We start from the raw sequence: 23,501 nt of genomic DNA on the forward strand, positions 1-23,501 counted from the left end.
TCATCCCCTTCCTTTATACAACCCACTACTGTGGTATTGACAGCAAATTTGTAGATGGTGATAATGTCGTATCCAGCTACACAGTCGTAGGTATAAAGTATTTATAAATACTGGTGTATAGATAGTTAAATAAATAAATATATATATATATAAAGATTTAGGGATTTTACTGGATATACTCCTGAATTAATAGGCTCAATCCATTGTGATTAGATGATGTCTCTTTTCATTTTCCAACTGCTGACAGGGCATGAAAGACCAAGAGGATGAAGTCAGACCCATACATTTGATGCCTGAGCACAGCCCAGCAGCCGAGCCACCATAGACTACATTTCCCATGCCGCACTGCGCCCCTGCCGCGGGACGTCCTGCGTACAAGATGGCGGAAGCGTGCAGTCCGAATGCGGCTCCTTTTAAATAAGAGAAGCCGGCAGATCGGAGCGACACAGTGGGCAGTAACGAGGTGGCTGAGCGGATGGGGAGAGCGTGGGCGACCTCTGTCTCCAAGTGATATTCATTTTGTGTGTGGGTGTCCCCGGTGAAGCGCGCTCCCCTTCCCGCCCGGTGAGCGTCGGTAGCGGCTGCCCGCTCGGAGCCAGATGATGAAGATTAAAGACAACCAGACGCGGACTTACGACGGCGAGGGGTACAAGAAGCGGGCGGCGTGTCTCTGCTTCAAGAGCGAGTGCGAGGACGAGGTGAGGGCCGACTGGGACTAGGAAGGGGGAGGGATCCTGCCGCCGGCGGGTCCGGACACTCCATGGGGTCGGCGCCCAACCGGTCCCCGGTGCCCGGTTCCGGCTTCTGCCGCCCTTCCCGGGCACGTGTCTGGAGGGGAGATGCATCCCCCCCCCCCCCCCCCCCAACCGGGTTTCTCTTTCTCCATTTTTGTTCTTGTCTCGGGGCGAATGGAGGTCTGGCGTGGTCGAGCCGCTCGCCTCCATGAGGCGATGGCCGGAGTTCCCCTCCCCTCTCCCCCCTCCATGGGCGCTCTCTCCCCCCGCCATGGGCGCTCTCTCCCCCCTCCATGGGCGCTCTCTCCCCCCTCCATGGGCGCTCTCTCCCCCCTCCATGGGCGCGCTCTCCCCCCCCTCCATGGGCGCGCTCTCCCCCCCCTCCATGGGCGCGCTCTCCCCCCCCTCCATGGGCGCGCTCTCCCCCCCCTCCATGGGCGCGCTCTCCCCCCCCTCCATGGGCGCGCTCTCCCCCCCCTCCATGGGCGCGCTCTCCCCCCCCTCCATGGGCGCGCTCTCCCCCCCCTCCATGGGCGCGCTCTCCCCCCCCTCCATGGGCGCGCTCTCCCCCCCCTCCATGGGCGCGCTCTCCCCCCTCCATGGGCGCTCTCTCCCCCCTCCATGGGCGCTCTCCCCCCCCCTCCATGGGCGCTCTCCCCCCCCTCCATGGGCGCGCTCTCCCCCCCCTCCATGGGCGCGCTCTCCCCCCCCTCCATGGGCGCGCTCTCCCCCCCCTCCATGGGCGCGCTCTCCCCCCCCTCCATGGGCGCGCTCTCCCCCCCCTCCATGGGCGCGCTCTCCCCCCCCTCCATGGGCGCGCTCTCCCCCCCCTCCATGGGCGCGCTCTCCCCCCCCTCCATGGGCGCGCTCTCCCCCCCCTCCATGGGCGCGCTCTCCCCCCCCTCCATGGGCGCGCTCTCCCCCCCCTCCATGGGCGCGCTCTCCCCCCCCTCCATGGGCGCGCTCTCCCCCCCCCTCCATGGGCGCGCTCTCCCCCCCCCTCCATGGGCGCGCTCTCCCCCCCCCTCCATGGGCGCGCTCTCCCCCCCCTCCATGGGCGCGCTCTCCCCCCCCCTCCATGGGCGCGCTCTCCCCCCCCTCCATGGGCGCGCTCTCCCCCCCCCTCCATGGGCGCGCTCTCCCCCCCCCTCCATGGGCGCGCTCTCCCCCCCCCTCCATGGGCGCGCTCTCCCCCCCCCTCCATGGGCGCGCTCTCCCCCCCCTCCATGGGCGCGCTCTCCCCCCCCTCCATGGGCGCGCTCTCCCCCCCCTCCATGGGCGCGCTCTCCCCCCCCTCCATGGGCGCGCTCTCCCCCCCCTCCATGGGCGCGCTCTCCCCCCCCTCCATGGGCGCGCTCTCCCCCCCCTCCATGGGCGCGCTCTCCCCCCCCTCCATGGGCGCGCTCTCCCCCCCCCTCCATGGGCGCGCTCTCCCCCCCCCTCCATGGGCGCGCTCTCCCCCCCCTCCATGGGCGCGCTCTCCCCCCCCTCCATGGGCGCGCTCTCCCCCCCCTCCATGGGCGCGCTCTCCCCCCCCTCCATGGGCGCGCTCTCCCCCCCCCTCCATGGGCGCGCTCTCCCCCCCCCTCCATGGGCGCGCTCTCCCCCCCCTCCATGGGCGCGCTCTCCCCCCCCTCCATGGGCGCGCTCTCCCCCCCCTCCATGGGCGCGCTCTCCCCCCCCTCCATGGGCGCGCTCTCCCCCCCCCTCCATGGGCGCGCTCTCCCCCCCCTCCATGGGCGCGCTCTCCCCCCCCTCCATGGGCGCGCTCTCCCCCCCCTCCATGGGCGCGCTCTCCCCCCCCTCCATGGGCGCGCTCTCCCCCCCCTCCATGGGCGCGCTCTCCCCCCCCTCCATGGGCGCGCTCTCCCCCCCCTCCATGGGCGCGCTCTCCCCCCCCTCCATGGGCGCGCTCTCCCCCCCCTCCATGGGCGCGCTCTCCCCCCCCTCCATGGGCGCGCTCTCCCCCCCCCTCCATGGGCGCGCTCTCCCCCCCCTCCATGGGCGCGCTCTCCCCCCCCTCCATGGGCGCGCTCTCCCCCCCCTCCATGGGCGCGCTCTCCCCCCCCTCCATGGGCGCGCTCTCCCCCCCCTCCATGGGCGCGCTCTCCCCCCCCTCCATGGGCGCGCTCTCCCCCCCCTCCATGGGCGCGCTCTCCCCCCCCTCCATGGGCGCGCTCTCCCCCCCCTCCATGGGCGCGCTCTCCCCCCCCTCCATGGGCGCGCTCTCCCCCCCCTCCATGGGCGCGCTCTCCCCCCCCCTCCAGTGTGTGGGCTCCAGCTCTTTCTTTTTTAAACCTATAACATCATGTGGTTAAATGAGTTAACACTTCCCTCCAGAGGTAGCTGTGAAGTTATTTCTAATGGATTCTGGTCTGGCAGGACAGTTCCAGGCAGAGTGAATCCCCTCTCATTCAGACTTGGTTAGTCGCTGTCCCTGTTTCTATAGTAGCCGTCAGAATGCCACTTGAGAAGAACGAGCGAGAGTAACCTTCATTGTATAGGTGTTAACTGAGACATGCATGGCTTGGTAGAAAGCAAATGAACCCCTGCATCACCTAGGGATCTCTCTCGATCAAATGAGTTCATGATAGAACAGGCGGTTTCTGGGTTTCACTGGGGTAAATTGTTGCTGGGTGCAGGACATCTTTGTTATTGAGAAATCTGAAGAATGCGTTCTGACCCTGTGTTTCCAGGCTGGGTACTCCTGTCCAGTTGTCTTGTGCTTTGATTGTAAGGGACAGAATTGTGATTTTTTTTTTAAACATTTCTTCCCAGAGACAGAAGATTAAATCTGATACCTGGCTAAAACTGGTGCAGGAATCTTGAGCAAAGAATTGTTGGAGGAGCTCAGCAAGTTTTCCATGGGTAGAAATGGATAATATTGCTTTTCCACGTGTTTCTCCTTATTTTTGGATGGTAGGCCTTCTCAAATGACTGGTAGGGAAACATGAAAGTCTGCAGAAGCTGTGATTGTAGTTAAAAACACCGAAATGCTGGAGGAACTTGGCTAGTCTTTCCGCGTCCATAGGAGACACAGATGTATTGCCAACGTTTTGGGCCTGCGCCCTTCTTCAAGGCAGAAGCAGAATGAGCGAAAAACTCAGAATGCCAGGTGGGGGAGGAATCCAGATCAGCAGAAGATTGGTTGTGATAAGGGGAGAGGTTCTTGTGTCTGGGCAAAAGGAGACGGGGAAAAGGGGGTGGGGGGGGAGAGAGCTGGGGGAAAGGAGGGGAGGAGGGTGTTGTTCCTCCAATTTGTAGGTGGTCTCAGTCTGGCAATGCATTAGACCATGGACAGACACAAGGGAATGGAATGTGGAATTGAAATGGCCACTGGGAGATCCATGCTATTGTGGCAGACAGAGCCAAGGCGCTCGACAAAGCGATCTCCCAGTCTGCATCCAGAGTCTCCAATGTAGAGGAGGCCACGAGGGGAGCCCTGGATATGCAATAGATGATCCCCTGCAGATTCACATGAAATGTTTCACTTCAAAGGACTGTTTGGGGTCCCAAATGGGAGTGAGGGAGGAGGTGTTGGCGCAAGTGGAGCATCTCCTCTGGTCGCAGGGGTAGATGCCAAAGGGACAATTAGTGGGGAGGGAGGAGTTTTTTTTGTACAGTACTAATTTTACAGCACCGATTCTATTTGATTTGGTCTACTGAGTGCACAATCCTGTTGCCCTTTGTACTATATCCATTTCTATCTCTTATCCTTGACTGGTAGCTGCGTGAATGTAAACATTTGGCATCAGACTGCATTTGAATGGTAATTGTAGATTTGAAGTTGGGGTCGAGAGATGATATTCTTGATACATATATTGTGCTTTGCTGTCATTGGTCCACTAATGGAGATTCTGGCTTCTGTTGTGACAGTTTGGTTAACTGTAATAAGCAGAGAAGATGTATGAAATATTTTCTTTTTAATATTATTAGTTTTATACAAAACATTTATGGAATGCACAATTAAAATGACAAATTACTTAGCTCAGGAAAATATAAAGGTACATAGGTGCATCCATAATACAAAAGTACATCTAATAATAATTTTATCATGGATAGCCGTGTCTCTAAACCCCATCCCCATACCAACATTGTATGACTAAAAAATGTATTTTGTTCCTTTAGTAAAATGGGAAAGTACTGAAATTCAGGACCTCTATTATACATAGAGGTGGTTGAAATAATTCAAGAATGGTCCCCACGACATTTGAAACTTTATGTTTGAGTAATGAATCTTTTCTAAATTTAAGTAGGACGTAATGTCCCTCAGCCACTGAGCATGGGTAGGCATCCCTCCATTGCATCTCCAGTGGTACTGAAAAGAGCAACCAAAGAATTAGGCTCTAGATCTACATTAGGGATAAAGTTTGAAACACATCCCTTCAGTATTTTCCAAGGCTAGGGCACATCCAGAACCTGTTAATTAGAGAAACTGCTCCTCTCTTGCATTTATCACAAGAATCTTGCATCTAGATAGATACAAGATGATTTAACCTTTGTCATATGGGCCCTATAAAAGATTTAAAAACATCCCAAACAAGCAAACTAGACGTTTCTCATGAAGCATTTGTATCATAGAAAAAAGTTATCTGTTCCTCCATAAATATCAGTCATTTGATAAAGTCGAATTGAAACACCAGTGTCTTATTTGATAGGCCAGGAAGAATCATAGATAATACAACTGGCCGTGATCTGATATTATACTCTGATAATTACCAGAGTGAATCAGTTGATTATCGGTAAGATAATAATCAAATTGCAAAAACTATGAGCTTGTGAAACGAAAGAATACTCTCTCTTATTATATAAAGAAAATACCAGATATCAAAAATGCCATAGTTTGATTTTTTTTTTAAAAAGAATGAATTAATGAGGCAGATTTTCTAATTTGTGGTAGGGTTAGGAGACAATCCAAAGCAGGGTCCAACCAACAATTAATGACCCCATCAAGCTCCAGAGTATAAACTTAAATCCAGTAGGGAAGGGGAAAAAAAAGTTCAAAAAAAACCCCACATCATCTACATTAGGGGCATAAACATTAGCAGAAACTACCATTTTATTATAGTTTCCCCTGGAGGGGAAAAATTATATAATGACCATTTGTTGAACAAAAGGAATATTTTGATTAATAAGAACCAGATCGCCCTGGCTTTAGCCTGAAAGTGTGAAAATGCTGCCCTTCTACCTTATCATAAGGCAAGAATGATAACAATGTTTTTTGTAAAAATACAATAGTGTGGCAACCCTTTGCAGCTCCCCATGGGGCCTCACAAAATGAAGGACAAACACGACGATCCAGCAGGCTGTACGAGGCCTGAAAGCGGATCACAAGCACACCAATCAGTGCTGAGAGGGTTTTGACCACACCCCTCAGATTGAGAATAAAAGTAGGGCTGTGAGCCCAATAAAGCTGAGTGTGTTAACCCCAACTGGGGTTTGTGTCGTTCTTTCTGGGAACAGCGTGTTCTTTCAAAGCTAACCTTTCCTGTGCTATAGGCTCCGTAGCTTGTAGCAGCTAGCTACAATAGAGGCAACAATAGTTGCTTAATATGTGAAAGCACTTTCTTAACTGAGTGGTTTAAACCTTTTATATTCCAACTATGGAAATTAATAACATTGTCCATATTTTATTAATAATGTAAATTATTAACACAAGTAATATCCCAACTCCAGGTATAAGCCTTGAGGCAAAAATTTGAAACTAGTAATAAACTGAAAGTGAACCATACAAGGTCAGAACTTGTAAAGATTTCTAAGCCAATAACAACCTTGAGAAAGCAAGCCCCCCCCCCCCCCCCATCCCAAAGCCAGACAGCTGCTAAAGACACCAACAGCATGCTCTTTTCACCCAGACAAATCTTCCTGCTGGTTATGTTATCCATTCTTCTTAATGTAAATATAATTCAGCACTTCCAAACAATACTAATTATGTTGAGACTACAAAAATAAAAAACATTTTAATATTTCTCAATTTTGAAAAGTATATAATAAAATAAAGATTTGAACCATTATTACTGAGAGATGAACAAATATATAATACTCAGTATTCTTCCAGTAAAAATTTAATAGCTCAATTAATTTAATACAAAAAAAAATGCATGCATAACTACAACCCAACTGGGTTTATTACCCCACAAAATGTTGCCAAAGTGAGGAAAGCCAACCATTCCTCACTCAAGTGTAAGAAATCTTAAAAGTAATGATAGTCCATCAGCTTCACTCATCATAGAGTAGAATTTTACACTGGGTGCGATGTAGGGAGACCATCAAGGTAGATCCGAGCCTCTTCAATTGATTGCAGACACTTCTTATGACCATTTAAAAAGTCTAACACAGAGCCATGCGGGGTACGACAAGGAAGGCTTGGAACTACGCTTTTACAGCTCCAACATTAACACAGCTTCAAAATTTCAGGACAGCAATCCTGATTTGCTGGCTGTGATATTCAAGTTTCCCTCTTTGACAAGCTTCACGAATCAGAAGCCAGCGTAGGTTTTTTTTTGAATATTTTTGAATTTTTTTCAAAAATATACATAATCAATATAATAAGAAATTAAACTTTTTCTTACAAACAACAAAAACAAAACAGTTCCTCCCCCCTTTCCATACATCCAGATTTGCACACCGTTAGAGCTTACATATCTTTTAAATGTATAGAATACAATTGGGGAAATCATGTTTGGATATGGATAATAGTAACATTTATAGTCTTTTTTTATTACTTTATTGGGCTCATATATGGGAGCCGGCTTGGATATTGATGAGGTCTATCAGTCTCTGACAGAGACAGGACCAGGTCTTTCACAAAGGCCACTCGGAAAAAAAATTCTATAAATTGCCCACTTTCAGTGGATTCAGCCAAACCCTGAATATTTTGTCGTCTGCTTCTGCTTTCCAGGTTAGCAACATTTGCAGTTAGCTTTGAATTGATGTCGTTTAATCTGGAACATGCATTTTCTACTTTGTGGAAACGCTCACGCAAGTTGTTCATGAACAACTGTGTTTTGATTCAGTAGCTCACAAATAGCCTCCATAGTTGGCACTTCTTTCTTCCCTCATTTACCCCTTCTACTGGCCATTTTAATCCAAGGATAGGTAAAAGAAAGGAAAGGGGTCTAATATGAAGCACTTTGGTGGTAAAAAATAAAGAACCAAGTAGATGGAAAAACTAAAGTATGCAGGAGCATCTGATTGCTGCTCTCACACTATACTGCAGCCAACTGGAAGTTCTCTGAAATATTTTGAAAGTGTATTTTGATCATTGTTTTTGAGTAAATTTTGGTCAGTGACCACAGTCATATATAGTGTTTATAGAGCTGTGTTTTTGTGCTTTGGCGTGCTCACTTGAATGGAGTCATTTCGAGGAGGAGACCAAGCCATAAACATGTACTGTGTTGTGAGGCCCAGAGTATACTCTGGTTGATAATTGTTCAATAGATTTGCACCACAGAGCTCGATGAAGAGCTGCTGGGAATGAATGTATTTCATTCATCACTGGTGTGTAATTTAGGCACGAGTGTTTCAGAAGTACAAAGTAGATAGTTATTTAGTTGAACTGCCTTCCTGTAACCACCCTCTTTAACTATTTGGGAAAGTTTCATGAAAGATTATAGTTTCACGAAGAAGGTTTTTTTTAATCAGATAAGATTTCGTAATTTGCTCCTTGAACTTTGATAAAAGTTTATTGAACTCTTTTTAGTTTATAGGCTTGCCTAAGGAAAGAAAAAGAATTGCCTTTTGGTTTGTATCCCACAAGTTTGAAAGTTGGACAAAAAGCTATCAAAAAATGATGTTCCTGTGAAAATGTTGTTAAGCAAAATACTCAGACCATTGAACTATTAATCAGCTCAAACTCACACAATGTCACCAAATCCACAGAGCTGATTGTGGATTTTAAAAAGAGGTGTACAGACTAGTGATCACCTCAAAGTGGTAAGCCCTGCAAAAGGTAGTGGACACAGCCCAAGACATCACAGGCAGAATTCTCCCCACCATTGAGAAAATCTATGTGGGATGCTGCCATCGGAGAGCAGCAGCAATCATCAAGGATTCACACCACTGAGGAAGTGCTCTGTTCTCACCCATGCCATCAGGGAAGAGGTATAGGTGCCACAAGACTCATATCTCCTGTTTCAAGAATAGTTGCTACCCCTCCACCATCAGATTCCTAAACAATAAACTCACTCATTTTGGGACTCTGCACATTATTTATTATTAAATATTTATGATTTTTCTGTATTATAGTCAATTTGTTTACATTTCTTTGTTGCCATTACTCTTGTCTGTGTTTTCTTGAGTATAGTATTTTAAATTCTACCAATTAAGTAGAAATTCTGCCTGGCCCACAGGAAAAAGAATCTCAGGGTTGTATGTGATGTCATGTATGTTCCCTGACAATAAATATGAACTTTGAATTTTAAAAAAGGTATTTCACATAAATGTAATTCTTGAATTCCTTTATACAATAATCAGTTGATCTTGGCTTTAAAAGTATTTGGACGTGCATTCAGCATTGTAACGGGCCGTTTTGGTCCGTCTGCCTGTGCCACCCAATTAACCTACAATCCTCGGTACATTTTGAATGGTGGGAGGAGAATGTGGGGAGAATGTACAAACTCCTTACAGACAATGTGGGATTTGAATCCCGGTTCCGATCACTGGTGCTGTAATGGCATTGTGCTAACCGTGCCGCCAGTACTCATTGACAGAGGGTCCACAGCCTTCAGTTGAATTCCAAAGTGTGTGGAAAATTTTCATCATGTTGAGAATATGACACATAGTTGCTTTCGGTTTTCCAGCCAGGAGATTCTGGTATCCTTTCAAATCATTTAAGAATTTTGCATGCTTCACTGAAATTGCTTCCTGCTTTTATAATTACACCATTGAATGTGGCTTAATTCTCTTTCATCTCCATTTTAAGAAATAGCCCTTCAAAACATAGAAGGTTGGTAGATTAATTGGGCAGCATGGGTTTGAATGGCCTGAATTTGCTTCTACTGTTTTTAAAAAAAAAAAAAAAAAAAATCTTGGTGATAGAAGTCATTAGTCTGGGAAGTTGAAGTAGTCTATGTGAGTTAACTCTATTGCATTATGAGGTAGCCGTCTTGTGCTCTTTGTGGAGGAAATGAACATCGTGGGTGATAGATGGGATGGTAAACCAGTGTTGCTTTGTCCTGGATGGGAGTGAGTTGTCATTGGAACTATGTCCAGAATCAGAAAGCAGGATAGAACCATAGAATGCTTTTCTTTTCTTTGACTTGGCTTCGCGGACGAAGATTTATGGAGGGGGTAAAATTCCACGTCAGCTGCAGGCTCGATTGTGGCTGACAAGTCCGATGCGGGACAGGCAGACACGGTTGCAGGGGAAAATTGGTTGGTTGGGGTTGGGTGTTGGGTTTTTCCTCCTTTGTCTTTTGTCAGTGAGGTGGGCTCTGCGGTCTTCTTCAAAGGAGGTTGCTGCCCGCCGAACTGTGAGGCGCCAAGATGCACGGTTTGAGGCGATATCAGCCCACTGGCGGTGGTCAATGTGGCAGGCGCCAAGAGATTTCTTTAGGCAGTCCTTGTACCTCTTCTTTCGTGCACCTCTGTCACGGTGGCCAGTGGAGAGCTCGCCATATAACACGATCTTGGGAAGGCGATGGTCCTCCATTCTGGAGACGTGACCCACCCAGCGCAGCTGGATCTTCAGCAGCGTAGACTCGATGCTGTCGGCCTCTGCCATCTTGAGTACTTCGATGTTAGGGATGAAGTCGCTCCAATGAATTTTGAGGATTGAGCGGAGACAACGCTGGTGGAAGCGTTCTAGGAGCCGTAGGTGATGCCGGTAGAGGACCCATGATTTGGAGCTGAACAGGAGTGTGGGTATGACACACTGTATACGCTAATCTTTGTGAGGTTTTTCAGTTGGTTGTTTTTCCAGACTCTTTTGTGTAGTCTTCCAAAGGCGCTATTTGCCTTGGCGAGTCTGTTGTCTATCTCGTTGTTGATCCTTGCATCTGATGAAATGGTGCAGCCGAGATAGGTAAACTGGTTGACCGTTTTGAGTTTTGTGTGTCCGATGGAGATGTGGGGGCGCTGGTAGTCATGGTGGGGAGCTGGCTGATGGAGGACCTCCGTTTTCTTCAGGCTGACTTCCAGCATAGAATGCTACAGCACTGAAAACAGGCCATTCAGCCCTTCTAGTCTGTGCTGACCATGATTCTGTTAGCCCCACTGGCCTGCTCCCATTCCATAACCCTTCAGACCTCTCCCATGCATCTGTCCAATTTATTCTTAAACATGATTGAGCCTGTATTCACCACATCAGATGGCAGCTGATTTCACACTCCAACCTCTCTGAAGAACTTTCCCTTAATGTTCTCCCTAAACCTTTCCCCTTTCAATTTCTTATTTATCTCCCCTAATCTAAGTGGAAAAAGTCTACTGGCATCTGTCTATACTTTAATCTTGTCATCAGTCTTGGCTATCCCTTGAGGTTGAGAATGATGGACTTCGATCCATTTTCCACAGAGCGAAGATGCCTGTGTGTGTATTTGTTTAAAATTTACTTAATGTTACACTCCAAGAAGTGCACGATACTTCATAAATGTGGTCAGCTAATTCCAACGACATGGAAACCACGATGATTGGAGATGATTGATTTGTTGCAGCCGTCATCTGCCTGCTCATCTGTCGAGTACAAAGTAACTTCATCTACCTGCTTTGCTGTTGAGGTCTGGGTTGGATTGTTCTTTGTCAGGGATCTCACCCTTGACCTTACCGCCATGGGTGGCCTTACCAGGAACATAGCTCCAAATGGCATCACTCTCGGGATCTCGGGACCACACAAGTTTCTCCACCATGATGAGGTGATAATCCATAGAGAAGTCATAATCTTGTAAACCTCTATCAAGAGTATCCAGCTTGACCTATCCTCAAAACCAAAGATATTGTTGTCTATATGATGCGAGTAACCTTCCTCTGGCTCCATTTCCTTTTCTGATCTTTGCAGATCCTAGGATGTTGATAGTGTGGAATTCAGTGATGGTAATGCAATTGTAAATCAAGAGTGGGTGATTAGACTCTTGATAAAAGTGAACCATTGCAAATGTCAACATTTTGGTGACTTAAACCTTTTGCATTACCGCTTCAATTTTGCTGGCAGGATTTAAAAAGGATGTGGGGAATCTTACCATATTCTTACCTCATTAACAACTGAGGCTTCTTTCTTCTTTGTTCATGATGCCCAAACGTGATTAGGTAGATGCCAAAATTTTTTGTTTTAATAGGCACAGGAAACCCACGTGAAAACCATAAAAGTTGACATGTCCACAGAAACACAGCTACTGGAGTAATAAAATACAGCATCTGGGAGTCAAGATTGTGCAGTGCTGATAATATTCCACGAAACAATATTTATGAAAAGAAGCCAAGCTGAGTATTCAGTTCTGTCATTTCAGCGGAAGTTGCATTGCTCACTGGGCGATGCCCACTCCTTGAGGAGATGGGCTCATTTAAGTAGAATGGCCAATGCAGGCCCTCCCCAGGTCCCATCTTTATGGGTGTCTGTACATCAGAAAAATGCACAAAAAACCATTCAGTTATGGGAGCTGCATTCATGACAGCAAAAGTGCATATGACTAATTTGAATCTAATTACTAAAAGTGGCGAGAGATGAAACGAACATTGGACTTTTGAATTTGTTGTATGGAATCTTGTATGTAAGGGGTGTCCACAAGTCTGCTTGTAAATGCTTATATCCCAGGGGTGGCTTGCGTATGACTTTGAATCCATTATTAAAAACAAGGTTTGAAAAATGAAAATTAAAAAAAAAAAATTAGGTGGCAAATTTGGCAGCCCTACAGAAAACTAAATAGTAAATTGAGAATGGGGAATGAAAAACTCTGATGTGGCAGGGGCTGGCATTCAGGAGTTTGCAAGTGGAATCATAATGGATAAATTAATGAAATTAAAAAGGTGTATAAATCATCTGCTTTGGGTCAGCAATACTCAAAATTCAGTAATAGGAAAATGGAATTTGCAAAGGAATTGATCAAAATGTCAAATTGAAAGGTAAATTGCTTTATTGAATGTATTCAAAATGGTTTTCTAAAACCAAAACTCTAAACTCCTCAACTGCTACCTTGTTTGCAGTATAACTACTGAGCTATAAATACTGTGTCCTTGTGATATGGGAGTATTATTTTTACTTGGTGCTTTTAAAATTCTCTGCACTTACAAGTTAAAGGATTACAACTGTACTTTTGGTTTTCAGAAGAGCAGCTACAGAGCAATAATCAATTCACTGTGAAAAATGAGTAAATATTAAGACCAAAAGTTGAAGTTGTTTGACGTATTGACTGAAATAATTGTTCCCTGGGTTGGGTTGTATTTGGTTTGAGGACTAAGTTGTAAGCTGCAGAAAAATGATAAATGGGTAAGTAAATACAGAAACTGAAGATGACTATTTTGGTCAATTTGTAGATGGCAGCAGTTCTCATGCCTTTTATACACAAGAAATAGAAGCAGGAGTAGGCCACCTGGCCTGTCGGCCCTGCTTGGCCTGTCGGCCCTGCTTGGCCTGTCGGCCCTGCTTGGCCTGTCGGCCCTGCTTGGCCTGTCGGCCCTGCTTGGCCTGTCGGCCCTGCTTGGCCTGTCGGCCCTGCTTGGCCTGTCGGCCCTGCTTGGCCTGTCGGCCCTGCTTGGCCTGTCGGCCCTGCTTGGCCTGTCGGCCCTGCTTGGCCTGTCGGCCCTGCTTGGCCTGTCGGCCCTGCTTGGCCTGTCGGCCCTGCTTGGCCTGTCGGCCCTGCTTGGCCTGTCGGCCCTGCTTGGCCTGTCGGCCCTGCTTGGCCTGTCGGCCCTGCTTGGCCTGTCGGCCCTGCTTGGCCTGTCGGCCCTGCTTGGCCTGTCGGCCCTGCTTGGCCTGTCGGCCCTGCTTGGCCTGTCGGCCCTGCTTGGCCTGTCGGCCCTGCTTGGCCTGTCGGCCCTGCTTGGCCTGTCGGCCCTGCTTGGCCATTCATGGCTGACCTGATGATGGGGCTCATTTCCATCTACTTTGCATTTCTCTATATCCCTTAATTCCTTCTTATGTTTTAAATTTTTTTATCCAGTCTTGTCCCACTGCTTCAGTGGGCAATGAATTCCATTGATTCACCATCCTTTGGCGGGGGGGTGGGGGGGGGGAAGCAGTTTCTCCTTACCTTGAGCTCAGTCTTGAGTCTATATCCCTTAGTTCTAGTCTCTCCCACCAATTGAAACCACTTTTATGATTTTATGTTTCTATAATGATCCCGCTCATCCTTATAAATTCCACCAAGTACAGACCTAGTTGACTTACTCTCCTCATAGTTTAACCACACCCCCCCCACCAATCTCTGGAATCAACCTGGTGAATCTCCTCTGTACCCAGTACGTCCTTCCCCAAGGAAGAAAACCAGAAATGTATGTAGTACTCCAGCTGCGGCCTCACCACAGTTGTAGCATAACCTCCCTGCTCCTAACTTCAATCCTTCTAGCAGTGAAGGCCAACATTCTATTTATCTTCTTGATATCCTGCTATACCTGCAAACCAGCTGTTTGTAATTCCTGCACAAGCACTCCCAAGTCCTTCTGCACAGCAACATGTTTCAATTGCTTGCCATTTTCCTTTTTCATTCCAAATTGTATTCTTTCTGCTAGACCCTTGTCCACTCACTTAACCTATCTATTTCTCTCTCAGGCTCTCTGTATCTTCTGTGCAATTTGCTTTTCCCTTCAATTTAGTGTCATCAGCAAACTTGGATACACTAAACACAGTCCCCTCTTCTACATCGTTAATGCATATCGTGAACAGTTGCAGGCCCAGCACTGACCCATTGAGGCACGCTGCTCACCACTGATTGCTAACCAGAAAAACATTCCTGTAATCTAACTCTGCTTTCTATTAATTAACTAATCCTCTATCCATGCTAAATACATCACCCCCAACTTCATGCATCCTTATCTTGTATACAAGTCTTTCATGTGGCACCTTTTAAGAACATGTTCTTAAAATTCAAGTAACCAAAGTCCATCTGCTCCCCTCTATCTACCGTGCTTGTTGCATTCTCAAAGAACTCCAGTAAGTTTTTCCAAACAGTACCTGCCTTGCTGAATCCATGCTGCATCTGCCTGATTGATCCATTTTGCCTTACTATTTATTCTTTAATGATAGTTTCTATGATGTTGCACTATAGTTCCCTGCCATTTGCCTACATATTGTTTTGAATAGTGGCGTGACATTTGCTCTCTTCCAATCTGCCAGGACCTGCCCAGAGTCAGAGAATTTTGGTAAATTATCACCAAACCCTCTACTATTACTTCTGCCATATCTTTCAGTACCCTGGGATGCATTCCATCAGGACCAGGGGACTTGTCAATCTTTAGACCTACAAGTTTGCTCAGAAAACCTCCTTAGTGATATCTATTGTGTCCAGGTCCTTTCCTCTCATTACATCCATAACGTCTACCTTTGGCATGGTAAACTTGTCCTCCACTGTGAAGACCAACACAAAATAGTAATTCAAAACCTCAGCTATTTCCTCATTGCCCAATATCAATTCCCCTTTGTTATTGTCCAAGGGACCAACCTTTAGCCACCCTTTTCCACTCTGTATAATTATAAACACTTTTGCTGTCCATTTTTATATTTTGTGCTGATCTCTTTTCATAATCTACTCACTTTGTGGTTCTTTGTTGCTTTTTAAAGTTTTCCTAATCTACTAGTTTCTCACTGCTCTTGGCGACTTTGTACGGATGAGCTTTTAGTTTGATGCCTTCCTTTATTTCCTTAGTTATCCAACACTAGCTGCCTCAACCCTCACTGCCTTTGTTTTTAAATGGAATGTATTTTTGTTGAGCACTGAAAAATCTCCCTGGTCTCCATGCAGTTTCCCTTGTTGAGGCATAATGCACTGATTTTAGACTGAACTATTGTACCCTCCATTGGTATGAGAAACTCAATAATACTGTGATCATTCTTTGCAATAACATCCCTAACTACAAGATCTGATCCTTTTTTCTGAGAGAATTAACAGGCCTGACCCGTGTTGATTCTTCAAAGTGTGATTTGATGCATCTATAATGATGTAGGTTTTCGTGCAGTTGGATAATCATGTTGAGGAACTTTGGGGGACATCCGATGCGCTCTAGTATTTGCCAAAGCCCTTTCCTGCTCACGGTGTCGAAGGCTTTGGTGAGGTCATCAACATGATTATCCAACTGCACGAAAACCAACAAGGTCGGGTCAGATACAGAAATGAGCTCTCTGAACCCTTCTCCATTAACAATGGCATGAAGCAAGGCTGTGTTCTCGCACCAACCCTCTTTTCAATCTTCTTCAGCATGATGCTGAACCAAGCCATGAAAGACCCCAACAATGAAGACGCTGTTTACATCCGGTACTGCACGGTTGGCAGACTCTTCAATCTGAGGCGCCTGCAAGCTCACACCAAGACACAAGAGAAACTTGTCCGTGAACTACTCTTTGCAGACGATGCCGCTTTAGTTGCCCATTCAGAGCCAGCTCTTCAGCGCTTGACGTCCTGCTTTGCGGAAACTGCCAAAATGTTTGGCCTGGAAGTCAGCCTGAAGAAAACTGAGGTCCTCCATCAGCCAGCTCCCCACCATGACTACCAGCCCCCCCACATCTCCATCGGGCACACAAAACTCAAAACGGTCAACCAGTTTACCTATCTCAGCTGCACCATTTCATCAGATGCAAGGATCGACAATGAGATAGACAACAGACTCGCCAAGGCAAATAGCGCCTTTGGAAGACTACACAAAAGAGTCTGGAAAAACAACCAACTGAAAAACCTCACAAAGATAAGCGTATACAGAGCCGTTGTCATACCCACACTCCTGTTCGGCTCCGAATCATGGGTCCTCTACCGGCACCACCTACGGCTCCTAGAACGCTTCCACCAGCGTTGTCTCCGCTCCATCCTCAACATCCATTGGAGCGCTTACACCCCTAACGTCGAAGTACTCGAGATGGCAGAGGTCGACAGCATCGAGTCCACGCTGCTGAAGATCCAGCTGCGCTGGATGGGTCACGTCTCCAGAATGGAGGACCATCGCCTTCCCAAGATCGTGTTATATGGCGAGCTCTCCACTGGCCACCGTGACAGAGGTGCACCAAAGAAAAGGTACAAGGACTGCCTAAAGAAATCTCTTGGTGCCTGCCACATTGACCACCGCCAGTGGGCTGATAACGCCTCAAACCGTGCATCTTGGCGCCTCACAGTTTGGCGGGCAGCAACCTCCTTTGAAGAAGACCGCAGAACCCACCTCACTGACAAAAGGCAAAGGAGGAAAAACCCAACACCCAACCCCAACCAACCAATTTTCCCTTGCAACCGCTGCAATCGTGTCTGCCTGTCCCGCATCGGACTTGTCAGCCACAAACGAGCCTGCAGCTGACGTGGACTTTTTACCCCCTCCATAAATCTTCGTCCGCGAAGCCAAGCCAAAGAAGAATGATGTAGGAAAATCATCTGATAAATTGGTGTTGGGCTCTTTGGATCGGCATAAAATGTGCCTTGTGAGTAAAGAAGCTGAATCCACAGAAATAATAAAAATTATATGCCAAGATATGGAAGGCATTGTAAAGTCTCCAAATCTTAATTGATTGGAAAATATGCCCATTTGTGCTAACAATTGAGGAGCAGTGGCTTAATGCACCTTAGATGTCAGTAATGGTTTAAACTGCTAGAAATTGGGGGAAAATGCTTGAATAATTGGTTGAGTCATCTTAATTTATGGAAACTTGTGAGGAGCTTGAGATTGTTTATTTTTTTTGCAATTCTTGGATGTACCGAAAGAGTTTTTTTTAAAGCTAGCATTGTCGAGTTTTGGATGGAGGGGCCATAGTCATTTTGCATATAGTGAGCTCCTTCCTATACACTACGTGATCCTGACCGGGGGTGGGGTCCTGCCTATTTTTATTGAAGGATAACTTTTGACCATGAGACTATAAGAGTATAATTCCCTGCTTTGAACGATGTGTAAAGCATTAAGTGGCATTTCCACAGTACTGTATTAATAACTGGACTGACAATCTAGGCTTTGATAGACTCCAGGGCATCTGTGGACTTGAATTTCAGTTAACGATTTAGCATTTGATCACAAAACAAATCTTTTTTCTTTTCTTTGGCTTGGCTTCGCGGACGAAGATTTATGGAGGGGGTAAAAAGTCCACGTCAGCTGCAGGCTCGTTTGTGGCTGACCAGTCCGATGCGGGACAGGCAGACACGATTGCAGCGGTTGCAAGGGAAAATTGGTTGGTTGGGGTTGGGTGTTGGGTTTTTCCTCCTTTGCCTTTTGTCAGTGAGGTGGGCTCTGCGGTCTTCTTCAAAGGAGGCTGCTGCCCGCCAAACTGTGAGGCGCCAAGATGCACGGTTTGAGGCGTTATCAGCCCACTGGCGGTGGTCAATGTGGCAGGCACCAAGAGATTTCTTTAGGCAGTCCTTGTACCTTTTCTTTGGTGCACCTCTGTCACGGTGGCCAGTGGAGAGCTCGCCATATAATACGATCTTGGGAAGGCGATGGTCCTCCATTCTGGAGACGTGACCCATCCAGCGCAGCTGGATCTTCAGCAGCGTGGACTCGATGCTGTCGACCTCTGCCATCTCGAGTACCTCGACGTTAGGGGTGTGAGCGCTCCAATGGATGTTGAGGATGGAGTGGAGACAACGCTGGTGGAAGCGTTCTAGGAGCCGTAGGTGGTGCCGGTAGAGGACCCATGATTCGGAGCCGAACAGGAGTGTGGGTATGACAACGGCTCTGTATACGCTTATCTTTGTGAGGTTTTTCAGTTGGTTGTTTTTCCAGACTCTTTTGTGTAGTCTTCCAAAGGCGCTATTTGCCTTGGCGAGTCTGTTGTCTATCTCATTGTCGATCCTTGCATCTGATGAAATGGTGCAGCCGAGATAGGTAAACTGGTTGATCGTTTTGAGTTTTGTGTGCCCGATGGAGATGTGGGGGGGCTGGTAGTCATGGTGGGGAGCTGGCTGATGGAGGACCTCAGTTTTCTTCAGGCTGACTTCCAGGCCAAACATTTTGGCAGTTTCCGCAAAGCAGGACGTCAAGCGCTGAAGAGCTGGCTCTGAATGGGCAACTAAAGCGGCATCATCTGCAAAGAGTAGTTCACGGACAAGTTTCTCTTGTGTCTTGGTGTGAGCTTGCAGGCGCCTCAGATTGAAGAGACTGCCATCCGTGCGGTACCGGATGTAAACAGCGTCTTCATTGTTGGGGTCTTTCATGGCTTGGTTCAGCATCATGCTGAAAAAGATTGAAAAGAGGGTTGGTGCGAGAACACAGCCTTGCTTCACGCCATTGTTAATGGAGAAGGGTTCAGAGAGCTCATTGCTGTATCTGACCCGACCTTGTCTTTGGTCTTTGCCCTCAGACAGCTCCAAGAAAAGTGTAGAGAACAAAACAAAGGACTCTACATCACCTTTGTTGACCTCACCAAAGCCTTCGACACCGTGAGCAGGAAAGGGCTTTGGCAAATACTAGAGCGCATCGGATGTCCCCCAAAGTTCCTCAACATGATTATCCAACTGCACAAAACAAATAGATAGTTGTAAAACTTCATCTGGTTCATCAATGCCCTTTGGGGAAGAAATCTATAGTGTTTATAGATGGATATTTTTTACTTCAAGCTTGTTTTATGTTTGTTCTGGTTTCTGGATTACTGTTAGTAATTTCATGCTTGGGTCTCTGCGTCAATGGGAGCATGAGCTGTAAATCTGCTAACGATGCAGACTTCTGTGTTCAAATTCAATGCAGAATGTATAATGGGTTGCTGTCAAGTTCTTGTTGAGCAACTCTGAACCAAAACATTTACAAAAAAATTAAACAGTAGTTTGGGATTTTGAAGTTTTCCAGCACTAATTTGACCCTTAATTCCAGAAGCATTGGGATGAGGTTAATTAGCCTGTTGAGACTGAAGATCATGCACAGGTTGGGGAAAATTATTTGGAGCTCGTTATACTTTGTTTCTGGTCATGCTGGTATATCCCAGGGGTGTGAAGGATTGAAATCTCTGCACTAGGAATAGGTCATTATTCTGAAGACTTGAGAGAGACTGCTATTGCTGGAATCTGGAGGAAAAAAACCAATTTTCTGGAAGAACTGATCAGGTTGAAAAGAATTGTAGGACTCCTTCATCAAGGTAATTATTCTCCTTTAACCTGAAAGATCCTGGGATATGATTCTGTACTATACAATGGACAAGGAAGGAACTTTGAGCAACTAGTTGGGACATTTTGGCCCAAGTTAAAAGTCAAAGTTCAGATTTACTGTCAACGTACATGTACGACAACCTATACAACATCGATATTCTTTTTCCTGCAAGCCAGGCAGAATTTCTACTTGTTGGTAGAGCAAAAAACAATTCAAGAAGAGTAACCAAAAGAGAAATGTAAACAAACTACAATACAGAAGAAAAATGAATTTAAAAAAATAGTTGCAAAGTAAGGTTCCTTAAATTATTCTCTGCGTTTGATGTTGAGGAGTCTGATGGTGGAGGGGTAGCAACTGTTCCTGAACTTGGTGGTACAAGTCATGAGGCACCTATCTCTTTCCTGATAGTACCGAGCATGTCTGGGTGGTGCAGATCCTTGATGATTGCTGCTGCCCGACGGCAGCGTTCCATCTAGATGCTCTCGTTGGTGGGGAGGGTAATATACTGGGCTTTTGCAGGGATTCCTACTCTGGTGTTGGTGCCCCCCGTGCCAGGCCATGATGTTGCTGGTCAGCACACTTTCCACTGCACATCTGTAAATGTTTTCCAGTTTCCAGTGCCATTGTCAAAGACTTCCAACTTGGGCCAAATTGTCCCAACCAGTTGCTCAAAGTTCCTTCCTCAATGATTTGGAATTTGTGTTTTTTAAAAAAAAAATAGCTTGCCTGTCCCTAACCTAGTTCTATATTTGCACTATCTTTCTCTCAAGTATGGAGACAATAGTTTCTTTTGGCTAATGAATTCTTGTTGTGGTTTTGAAGACCCTTTATTAAAATACCCTCAAGCTTGTTTACTCTTAAGTTTTATAGTGCATTCTTTGAGTTTTCTTGGCACCCCTCATCTTTTACCTGCATAAAAGAGCTGTTGGATTTGGAGTATAATCATATCCTGTGTTCTTTCTGTCATTTTGTAACTTTAGTGCAACTGTTGGAAAGTTGGGTTGTATAAAATCAAAGCACTTTTGTTTGAGAGTGGAGCTTCATGTATGTCGAGGTACAGAATGGGAGAGTTTGAATAGCTGCTGAATTATGTTGTACCAAAACCAACGTTGCACGGTAATCCTGTCAATGCTTGCTTGATCTTGATTGTTTTTCTACAAAAACAGCTTGCAAGAGGCATGCTTTTGCTTGTTTATTTCAAAAATTTGGTTAGCATGTGCCTTATTCCTGCAGAATATAGTCAATGGCAACTAAATTTATGGGTAATTTTTAAAATTTTAGCAAGGAGACAGGCCATTTTGGCCCACGAGCCTGTGCCGCCCAATTACATCCAATTGACCTACGACCCCCAGTACGTTTCAAAAGGGGGAGGAAACCGGAGCCCCTGGGGAAATCCCACACAGACATGGGGAGAACAAACGCCTTACAACAACGGTCCCAGTTGCTGGCCCTCTAACAGCGTTGCACTAATCGCTACGCCAACCACAATAAATTAGTAAGTTAGGCTTCTATTTTGTCTCCTGGTGGTAGCCTGAGCTGATGGATTATTGAGCTCTAGTAATATATTGACTTGTATTTGTGCATTTTGAAATCATGGGTCAGGTATTTTCCCAAATATTTCTCATTATGGCACTATTTCAATTATTATTTACACCAAATGGGTGTATATTTTTGAAAATAATTCTGGATCAACAGCAATTACAAGTTGAACTTTGTCAATCCCAACCCACCCTTGTTTTGCTAATCAACGACACTGGTAGAAGAGAGATGACAAATTTGCATTGTGATGGTCTTAACTTCTGAGATGGGAAGCTTCAAAAATCTAGCTGTAACTCTGTAAGGTCTGTTTGAAAACAAGCATCGAGGAACTGTTCAGCCCCAGGGAAATCCCAATGACATTGAGTAATTCTGGACATAATAAAATGCTTGTGCATTCAGAAACTTTTGGAGTTGGGTACTATCAGAGAGGGTTCTAATGCACCAGATAGTGGAATGGATGTTGGTACTGGCTATCATTAATTTCCTTGGAGATGGCTACCCTCCTGGAATGGTCCATAATGGATTGGGATACAGAGCAAGGGTATTGTTTCAACGATGAGTTGAAGCAAGTCTTAATCCCAGCTATGAATAGAAAATAGTAACCGTGTCAAATTTTAATGGTGTAAAATTCTAATCTTTTAAATTTGAATTTATTTCAGTTGTTTTTAACTAAATTGAATAGTGTATTGCATGCAAATGACAAGTTCAGAAATAATTTGGTCTGTTTACAAAAGCTTCTAGAAATTTGATTAGGGGTTATGGATGAGCCACTTCCAACAAGTCATTTTGTAGATTGTACTCCACTCTATATCAAAGGACAACTAGGTGATGTCACTAGGTGACATTTACCATATTTAAGATTTGGATTAATTCTCAACGCCTGCACTTTTGTACAGATGGGTTCTTGTCTTCTATATGCTTACATACTTACTTCTTGAATGCAGTTCATTTTTGCTCAACAGATGCATTCTGGTGCCTTTATTAAAGGTAGATATTTGACTTTTGTTCCACAATCTGATCTACTTGATCTGTGACATTAAGCAAAGCTGAATAGCCAAATTTTCTGTACAATTCTGTATTGTCAATAAAACAATTTGTGAACTAGAATCCTCTAAATCTAATCTCAGGAGCTGCTGAAGGAACCCAGTGGGTCAGACAGCATCACTGAAACAGTGGAGCTGGATGGAAGTGACCTAAAATTGGAAAAATCAGTGTTCATGCCATTGGGTTCAAGGCTATCAAGCAGGAAATTAATATTCAAGTTTGTGTTCAGCCTTGCCTCGACAATGGACGGGAAATGTCAATGGTTGACTACTGGAAGCTCAAATAGAGCAGTGGGAAGACTAAACACCAATACCAATGTAGAGAAGGCCACACAGTGCACTAAATGCAGTATATTGGGTTAGATGATTCACATGTAAAGCTCTGCCTCATTTGGAAGGCCTGTTGTGGCTCTGAATGAAGGTGAGGGGGAAGAGAAAGGGACAAGTTTTGCACTTTCTGTGATTACAGTGCGAACTGCCTTAGGGCGTGATTACTGCATTTTGTGTACTCTGGCCATTTCTACATTAGTGAAACCATATGCAGATGGGGTGATTGCTTCTGTTCATGGATCTAAGTTAGAACAACCATTTCAACTTCCTCAACCATTCTTACCCAGATATGTCTGTCCTCTGCCTCATCGGTTGTCAGGGTGAGGCCAAATGTAAACTTAAGGAACTACACGTATTCTTCCTGGTCAGCCGAACAGTGTGAACATTTGTGTGTTTTCTTTTCCAAATTTGGGTAACCCAAAGCCCCCATCCAATTCCATTGATTCAATCTTTTTTTTTTCTCTAGCTTTTGCTCCATTTTGGTGGTGTCTCCACCTCTCGTGCCTTCTGTTCTATCACCTCTTAGCTCGTCCCTCGACCTCTTTTTTTTCCCCTGAATACACGTGGACTGTTTATCTTGGTCGATAGAAGGTCCAGCCCAAAACATTGACCACTTCTACACATGGATGCTGTCTTGCCGGCTGAGTTCAAAAAGCTAGCTCATTGT

The 23,501-nt window shown here is 46.0% G+C and overlaps 1 protein-coding gene across 2 annotated transcripts in view; it reads left to right on the top strand.

Moving 5' to 3' along the window:
• Positions 1-361: 361 nt before the first annotated feature.
• Positions 362-23,501, top strand: part of nudt4a (nudix (nucleoside diphosphate linked moiety X)-type motif 4a) — a 68,226-nt gene continuing 45,086 nt past the window's right edge. For both annotated transcript variants that reach the window (XM_069909308.1, XM_069909309.1), the window contains exon 1: positions 362-698. In XM_069909308.1, the coding sequence (XP_069765409.1) occupies positions 600-698 (99 nt within the window). In that variant the 5' untranslated portion in view covers positions 362-599. The remainder of the gene's footprint in view (positions 699-23,501) is intronic.

The sequence above is a fragment of the Narcine bancroftii genome, chromosome 13, assembly GCF_036971445.1.
Source record: "Narcine bancroftii isolate sNarBan1 chromosome 13, sNarBan1.hap1, whole genome shotgun sequence".
Classification (NCBI taxonomy): Eukaryota; Metazoa; Chordata; class Chondrichthyes; order Torpediniformes; family Narcinidae; genus Narcine; species Narcine bancroftii.